The sequence below is a fragment of the Coturnix japonica genome, chromosome 7, assembly GCF_054131305.1.
Source record: "Coturnix japonica strain WE chromosome 7, WE-NBRP24, whole genome shotgun sequence".
Lineage (NCBI taxonomy): Eukaryota > Metazoa > Chordata > Aves > Galliformes > Phasianidae > Coturnix > Coturnix japonica.
Window position 1 is genome coordinate 33,280,085 of NC_140669.1, and position 8,725 is coordinate 33,288,809.

Below are 8,725 nucleotides of genomic sequence, written 5' to 3' on the forward strand. Positions count from 1 at the left end.
AGGAGCGGGGCCGGGATGGGGCCGGGACCGCGCTACCCTGAGCCGAGGTGGCCTCACGGGAGGCCGCCAATGGGGCCGTGGCACCGCCCCGAGACCGCCCCTATCCCCGCCCCGAGCCGCCCCGCGGGTGGAGCGAAGCGTGGTGGGGGACGGGCGGGGTCACGGGGCGGGGCGGCTGTGGGCGGTGAGACCGAGCGGTGTCCGTCCGTGGAGCGGCCTGGCTGCAGCTCCGCAGCGCCCCGCGGGGGGTCTGTGACTGCAGAGCCGCGGCCCTGGGGCTGTCACTGCCCCCCGAGCCGTAACCCTATTTACGGAGCTACAGGAGGCGGCCGTTGTGAATAGTGCGGGGAAGCAGACCCCGTGCACTGAGCAGCGCGGTGCCGGTGCGTGGCCGTGCCGCAGCTCTGCCCGCACGGAGCCGACGAGCAGCAGCGGAGCTGCGCGACGCTCCCACCCGCGGCCCGGGGGCTCCGCACGGCGCAGGGGCTGCGCGGCCGCTCCGTTCCGCGCCTACAACCGAGGCGACGGCGCCCGTGGCGGGCCGTGCCCTCGCAGAGCCTCGCGGAGGGGCGGGCCGTGTGCCGGGAGCCCGAACCCCGTCGCTCCGTCCGTCTCCCCGCGCCCGGACGAGCGGCGGCGCTGCCCTGCGCTGCGCTCATCTGCTGCACGTGGGGCCGGCACGCGGCGCGGAGACCGTCCGCCAAACACAGCGAGCGCAGAGGCACCGAGCGGACTTTTATTGCGCACCTCAACCCGAGCCCGAGCTTCTGCTGCCGGCACAGCTGCCGCCGCGCGTGGCCGGAGGGAGAGCCCGGCGGCAGCGCGGCGATGGGGCGGCCGATGGACGCAGAAGGAGCCGGGCCGGGGGCGGCTGCCGCCAGAGCTCAGCGCCTAGTGGGGGTGGCCGTGGGGGTGGGGGCCCGGCGGGTGGTGCCCGGGCGGGTGATGGCCGGGAGGATGATGCTCGGGCGGGTGATGCTCGGGCGGATGATGGCCGGGAGGATGATGGCCGGGCGGGTGATGATGCCCGGGAGGGCCGTGCGGTGCAGGTGGGTGCCCAGGCCCGGGATGTGGCGGCGGCGGCCCTCCGTGTGGCCCTGCAGGAAGAGGGGAGCGTCAGGGCTGCGGGGCGGCCACGCGGCTCTGCTGCAGCTGCAGTGCCCCGGCCGCCGTGGGAGGCTCCTGGACCCGGGCGCGGCCGGGCTTGCGGGCAGCGGGAGGGGACGTGGGCACGGAGCGGCCTGGCAGCGCGGGCACCCCCAGGGCCGCCCGAGCCCTTCCCACGGGCGCTCACCTGGGTGTGGGGATGACATCTTCTCACGGCCCCGAGCTGCAACGGAAGGAAGCACCGCGCTGTCAGCGCTGCCTGCCGTGCGCGACCCTCGTGCCGGGCGTCCCCGTGGCCCCAGGGCTCCAGCCCACGTGTGGCCCCGCACGGACGGCACCGCCTGTCCCACACACGTCCCCGTGGCCACCCCGACCCTCCCGGGGGTCCCAGCTGCAGCCGCCCTCCCCTCTGCAGTCCCGGCACCACCCCGGCTCGTGGTTTCCCTCGCTGATGCAAAGAACCCGACCCCGGCCTCACGCAGCCCCTCGGGGCGGCGAGGAACAGCCGAGCCCCGTGCCGGGCCCACGGCCTCGGGGCCGCGTGGCTCCACCGAAGAGCCGGCCCTGCTGCCTCCCACCCCGCCGGCCGCTGCCGCTCAGCACCTGCACAACCGACCGCACGGACAGCACGGCGGGACCGGCGGCGTCCTCACGCGGCACACGGGCTGTCCGGGCCGGCCTCGGGCACCCCGTATTTATACGGGACCCTGACACCCGACGGGCACGGCTGCCTCATAAACACGCCGATGGCTTTACGGTGCCATCACCATGGGGATGCCCAGCAGACACACGGCGCACCCAGCACTGCGCACAAAGGTCTGCAGCCCTCGCCGGGCGCTGGCAATGGGTGGTGGCTCCTTCCACCAGCTCCTGATCCCGGCGGTCAGGGCCAGGGTGGGTCCGGCACAGCGGGTCCAGGCACGGAAAGGGGGCACGGGCAGGTTCCTTCACAGCCACTGCACAAACCTGTGCTGGAAAGACATGCGTGGCACAGAGATGCTACACTGGCTTCTGTTGTCTGATGCACGAGGTCAGTGGGTGTTTGGTGCCTTCTACTTTGGGTCTGGCAATAAAGTTTCCTCCTGTTGACTTTCAGGGCGATCCGGGTTCCTTTGTGCTGCAGGGTGACACTTGTGTAAATCAGATGGAGCAAAGTTCAGGACAAAAAGCCCACAGTGCTGGCCGTAAATTCTTGTGGTTAACATCCAGCACTGATGCTAACAATTGGACATAGAGACATAGGCTGTGCAGTGCCTGCAGCCATGGGTAGTGTGGGAAAGGCTGGAGCCACGGGGTTGCAAAACACGCTCCCAGCATTGATGTGCATTTCAAAATTGCCCAAAATACACCGAAAAGAGAAATCCTTGAAGGGGAGTCCTCGCTTTATTTTTGTGCCAGGCTCAGGGTGAATCATCTCCACAAATCAAGCTCATTTGAGTCTGTAACTTGTACTTGCAATCTGAAAGTTTTCACAGCACGTTTGCTTAGTACATAAGTCCCATCTCCCTGCTGTACATTTCTATTATTCATGTAAGTATAAGCTAATATGGCTACACAAACATATTTGAATCTCCTATGCTTGCACAGGGTTCAATGAGAGCCCTGCCCGTCCCGTACCACCCGTTCTCACTAGGGAGAGCTGTGGTGCTGCTGCTCACGGCTTCAATGGCTGGCACTGATTGAAGCGCACATAGGAGCGCTGTATTTGGGGCGTTGTAGCCATGTTTTGTTTTGGTCTGGGGAAACAATTGAGGAAAGCAGAACGATGTTCCCGAGAGGAGCTTCTCACAGGGATCTCTGCTTCCCTGTAACTGCCGAAACCTTGAGTTAATTTCCAGCACTATTTGCCAAAAGGCAGCGATGGTGGGTGAACCGCTTGAGTTTCTTGTCTTTATAGGATCGATCTGCCGCAGGCATCGCACTCATTATGCAACTTGGGCATTGCTTTAAACAAGCCCACTCCATCTTCTTTCTCCACTGACTGCTATGGGCACCAGCCTGACTCCCAGTGTTTGCTGCTGCTTCCTGATTCTGGAGGTGGTTTCAGGCTGCCTGCCAGGATCCTATCCCATCTCTCCTGCGCTCAAAGGAGCACAGTGGCACGCAGAGCTATGGAGCCTGCAGAGCCCTGTTCCCAGTGTGCTGCCCTGCAGAGGCAGGAGCGTTTATTTCCCGTCCTACTCACATTCCTCTGCCCTCACGGGTTTTTTCTCCCAGTTCAATGACCGCCAGCCTTTGTCTCGTGGTCTGGCAGAGCCTGGTGCCACGCACAGCAGGGACACAATGGCACACACTGCCTCTTCTCTCTGGGCCTGCTATGAAGACCTCACATTGTGTTAAACTAGGGAGAGAGAAAAGCAGAGGCCTGGAGCATTGTGCTCAGCTTTGGGCTATGTAAAACCCTCTGTTTCTCCAAAAATATCAATCCAAAGTCTTAGCAAGAAAGCAGTGACCTGAGGAAAGTTTCCCTGAGGTCACAGTCTTCATTAAAAGACCAGGACCATGAATTTTAAGATGAAAGAATTGGCGGCACGTTGCACATCGCTGACATGTTCAGAAATGCACCAGCTCCCAGCCTAGCACAGTCTGACACTTCACCTCCTCACAGGCCTCAAGGATTACTCACAACATTGGGCTGGAGTCAGGGGTGGGGTGTAGACTGATTCACACTGGCCAAGGACCCTGTACAAGGAACAAGGCAGAAACCTGGAGCTGCCCATTTGCAGAGGTGGGACATGGCCAAGGCTGAAGGCGCACATCTAACCCTGATAACAGGCAGGTTTCCAGCTTGGGTTGCATGGCAGTGTCACGCCATGCATGCTGTCATCCTTTACACCTCAATGGCCACGGCCCCTCCCTCACTACCCACAGCACCATCCAACATCCAATGCTGAATGGTAACCACAAGAATTTACGGCCAGCACTGTGGGCTTTTTGTCCTGAACTTTGCTCCATCTGATTTACACAAGTGTCACCCTGCAGCACAAAGGAACCCGGATCGCCCTGAAAGTCAACAGGAGGAAACTTTATTGCCAGACCCAAAGTAGAAGGCACCAAACACCCACTGACCTCGTGCATCAGACAACAGAAGCCAGTGTAGCATCTCTGTGCCACGCACGTCTTTCCAGCACAGGTTTGTGCAGTGGCTGTGAAGGAACCTGCCCGTGCCCCCTTTCCATGCCTGGACCCGCTGTGCCGGACCCACCCTGGCCCTGACCGCCGGGATCAGGAGCTGGTGGAAGGAGCCACCACCCATTGCCAGCGCCCGGCGAGGGCTGCAGACCTTTGTGCGCAGTGCTGGGTGCGCCGTGTGTCTGCTGGGCATCCCCATGGTGATGGCACCGTAAAGCCATCGGCGTGTTTATGAGGCAGCCGTGCCCGTCGGGTGTCAGGGTCCCGTATAAATACGGGGTGCCCGAGGCCGGCCCGGACAGCCCGTGTGCCGCGTGAGGACGCCGCCGGTCCCGCCGTGCTGTCCGTGCGGTCGGTTGTGCAGGTGCTGAGCGGCAGCGGCCGGCGGGGTGGGAGGCAGCAGGGCCGGCTCTTCGGTGGAGCCACGCGGCCCCGAGGCCGTGGGCCCGGCACGGGGCTCGGCTGTTCCTCGCCGCCCCGAGGGGCTGCGTGAGGCCGGGGTCGGGTTCTTTGCATCAGCGAGGGAAACCACGAGCCGGGGTGGTGCCGGGACTGCAGAGGGGAGGGCGGCTGCAGCTGGGACCCCCGGGAGGGTCGGGGTGGCCACGGGGACGTGTGTGGGACAGGCGGTGCCGTCCGTGCGGGGCCACACGTGGGCTGGAGCCCTGGGGCCACGGGGACGCCCGGCACGAGGGTCGCGCACGGCAGGCAGCGCTGACAGCGCGGTGCTTCCTTCCGTTGCAGCTCGGGGCCGTGAGAAGATGTCATCCCCACACCCAGGTGAGCGCCCGTGGGAAGGGCTCGGGCGGCCCTGGGGGTGCCCGCGCTGCCAGGCCGCTCCGTGCCCACGTCCCCTCCCGCTGCCCGCAAGCCCGGCCGCGCCCGGGTCCAGGAGCCTCCCACGGCGGCCGGGGCACTGCAGCTGCAGCAGAGCCGCGTGGCCGCCCCGCAGCCCTGACGCTCCCCTCTTCCTGCAGGGCCACACGGAGGGCCGCCGCCGCCACATCCCGGGCCTGGGCACCCACCTGCACCGCACGGCCCTCCCGGGCATCATCACCCGCCCGGCCATCATCCTCCCGGCCATCATCCGCCCGAGCATCACCCGCCCGAGCATCATCCTCCCGGCCATCACCCGCCCGGGCACCACCCGCCGGGCCCCCACCCCCACGGCCACCCCCACTAGGCGCTGAGCTCTGGCGGCAGCCGCCCCCGGCCCGGCTCCTTCTGCGTCCATCGGCCGCCCCATCGCCGCGCTGCCGCCGGGCTCTCCCTCCGGCCACGCGCGGCGGCAGCTGTGCCGGCAGCAGAAGCTCGGGCTCGGGTTGAGGTGCGCAATAAAAGTCCGCTCGGTGCCTCTGCGCTCGCTGTGTTTGGCGGACGGTCTCCGCGCCGCGTGCCGGCCCCACGTGCAGCAGATGAGCGCAGCGCAGGGCAGCGCCGCCGCTCGTCCGGGCGCGGGGAGACGGACGGAGCGACGGGGTTCGGGCTCCCGGCACACGGCCCGCCCCTCCGCGAGGCTCTGCGAGGGCACGGCCCGCCACGGGCGCCGTCGCCTCGGTTGTAGGCGCGGAACGGAGCGGCCGCGCAGCCCCTGCGCCGTGCGGAGCCCCCGGGCCGCGGGTGGGAGCGTCGCGCAGCTCCGCTGCTGCTCGTCGGCTCCGTGCGGGCAGAGCTGCGGCACGGCCACGCACCGGCACCGCGCTGCTCAGTGCACGGGGTCTGCTTCCCCGCACTATTCACAACGGCCGCCTCCTGTAGCAGCCCCCACGGCCGCCGTGGGTCGGCTGGGCGCCGATGCGCGTCCGTGTGCCACTGCGCACAGCCCAGCCCGCTGTCGGGACGGCCCGGCCTCCCTTTGCCATTGGTCCCGAGCGCTGCGGCACGGGTGAAGCTCCACGCCCACGGGCATAAGAAGGCGGTCAGCCGCTGGGATGCAGCCGCAGCGTTGAGCATCGCCAAGGGAGGTGAGAAGGAATGGGGCTCGGGGTGGGGTGGGGGTGCAGCCGACGGGCGGGCTGGTTGGCTGGTTCGCCATGGTTCTCTGCCATTCCGGAGCTGAGATCTTTGCTCACCGCAGAGGCCGGTGCAGAGCTGAGTTAACCAATGGCAGACATTTACCCCTGCGGTATGTATTTAACGAGGACCGGACACCAAACCGTTGCGTTTTTTAAGCCCAGTGTAAATGCATTGAGCAGCTTCTGGGAAGGTGGATTTGCATCCCTCCCTGTCGGGTTATTTTTGTACGGATATCTGTGGAATCTGCAGGAATAGCTGAAATTATTGGTAGTCCTGCACCAGGTCAGATGTGCGAGGAAGGCAGGCAGAGGAGTTGCCCTTGTTTCTTTCTATTTGCAACTATCAAAATCGAATCCTCATGCCCTCCCGACTGTTCATTTGGAAGTGGGCCTGCAGGCAAGAAGGGCAGAGGTGTGGGCACCTGAAATAAAAGGGAAAGCAAAGCCTTTCTGAAATGCATCCCCCCACCCTTACCTGCTCCTGTCCCCAACTTGCCAAGGAAAGCAACGGGTTGACCAGTAGGAATAAAAGAGTTGGGTGAGGTGACAATATGAGTGATTAAACGGGTGCTCCATCAGCTGAGAATGTGGCACAAGGACACTGTCCAGTTCCTGCCGCACTTTGATAGTGGTTTGAGCCATCTGAAAGTGGGCTTCCTTCCCATGGGGAGCGCCAGGCAGCAGCACTGAGATGCAGCCCAGCCACGGTGAGACCTGGGGGAGGTCCAGCAGATCCAAGGCAGCTCTGAGCCAGAGCTGGAGCCCCATCCTGGGCACAGACCAGTGCTCTGTGCTTCCCGCAGCCCATTTCTGCTATGCAGGTTTCCCAAAGGGGACTGGCAACACAAGCTTAGCAAATGACCCTGTCCCAGCTGACAGCCAGCTCAGCACATATGGGAAACGCAAGAAGCCTCCAGGATTTTGCCACCCATCTCCTTCCAGTTTTCTCTCCCACGCTCTGCACACTCCTGTTGGTTCCAGGGAATGCACCTGTCCCACTGCCACCACTCCCTGTGTTGCAGCTCACCTGGAGCACTCAGAGCCAAGGCCCCTTAGAACCACAGATCCTGGGATCTTCTCTGAAGTGAGAGCCACTGGCAGAGCTTGCCTGTGCTGCTGTTGGGTGGGGGGTTGCAGCAGGGCTCTGATGCATCACTGCAGCCTAACCCTGCTGATGTGCCCGTCGCCTCCCTCTGATCTCAGGACTGTGCTGTGACCATGTCTGAGCTGGAGAAGGCCATGATTGCCATCATTGATGCTTTCCACCAGTACTCCGGGAAGGAAGGAGACAAGCATAAGCTGAAGAAATCGGAGCTGAAGGAGCTCATTAACAATGAATTAACTCATTTCCTTGGTGTGAGTATTGCCCTCTACATAGCACAGCTGGGCTCAGGCTCCAGCTCCCCAGGAGCAGGTGGTGGCAGGACAAAGCCTGTGTCAGGGCTGGAGGCTTGGGCTGGACACTAGGGAGATTTCATTCCCTGGGACGGTTTATCACCCTGTTTATCACCCTTACCCTGTGGGGCTCAAGGTGCCCTGGTAGGGCTGCTGTTAAGCAGATGCTACTACATCCATTTCTGCCCTTTCAGGAGATCAAAGACCAGGAGACCGTGGACAAAGTCATGGAGGCACTGGACAGTGATGGGGATGCAGAGTGTGACTTCCAGGAGTTCGTGGCCTTCATTGCCATGGTTACCTCTGCTTGCCATGAGTTCTTTGAGCACGAGTGAGCTGGTGAGAAGCAGCTGAGCAGCTCCCACTCACACTGGAGAGATGCAGAGCGGTACCACTCCTCTTGGGAGAAGACTGGATGCACCTGGGGGCTCCATGAAGTTAAGCTTGCGCTACTTAAGCAGCTTATTAAACTCTGCAGCTTTGTGAGCAGAAATGCCCATGCATCTTGGGAAAGCCTCTTAGACAGCGCCCACCTGGGATGGCATGTGTTCGAATGCCACATCTCAGGCTCACTCCCTGCTGCTGTGTGCAAGGGACAGGCAGCAGGCTGGAAGCAGGTGGCTGCTGCAATCCTTTAGGTTGCTGGCAAAGGGAAAATTCAAGGGGTGAGGCAGGGCGTGATGCAGAGAGGCTGGTTATAGAGGCCTGGCTCTGAGCCCATTGGCCTACACAGAAAGACTCCTGTGATCTCTGTGGGCTCTGACTGCCCCACGCATGCTACTAACCCTGGAGCAGAGCCCATGCAGTCCTTGGCAACTTGAGAAACTCCTGGCTTGAAAGGCAAAGCATAACCATGTAACAGCCCAGGCTTTTCTCCTGCCTATGAATCCTCCTGCTTATAGCTGTCCGCAGAACTGGAAATGAAAGCATAGGAGGCTCCTGGGCTGGGCCTGAGGTGCACATTGGCAAGCTCTCAAGGCTCAGCCTGAAGGAAGGGTGAAATCCATATGTTATCAGCTGCAGCCTCCAGAGTATGTGGAAACAATGAGAATAAAATGTTGGTCTTTGGGCCATAA

At 62.8% G+C, this 8,725-nt stretch overlaps 1 protein-coding gene across 1 annotated transcript; it reads left to right on the forward strand.

Moving 5' to 3' along the window:
- The first annotated feature begins 5,862 nt into the window (after positions 1-5,862).
- Positions 5,863-8,725, forward strand: S100B (S100 calcium binding protein B). The gene is made up of 3 exons (XM_015867748.3): positions 5,863-6,203; positions 7,458-7,610; positions 7,844-8,725. Exons 2-3 carry the CDS (start codon positions 7,473-7,475, stop codon positions 7,982-7,984), a joined length of 279 nt encoding a protein of 92 aa, XP_015723234.1. The 5' UTR covers positions 5,863-6,203; positions 7,458-7,472; the 3' UTR covers positions 7,985-8,725.

Excerpts from the sequence above, each read along its gene's own strand:
- S100B (XM_015867748.3), top strand. The coding sequence starts at position 7,473 with ATGTCTGAGCTGGAGAAGGCCATGATTGCCATCATTGATGCTTTCCAC. Across the intron at positions 7,611-7,843 it reads AATTAACTCATTTCCTTGGT|GAGATCAAAGACCAGGAGAC; the intron begins GTGAGTATTGCC and ends CTGCCCTTTCAG.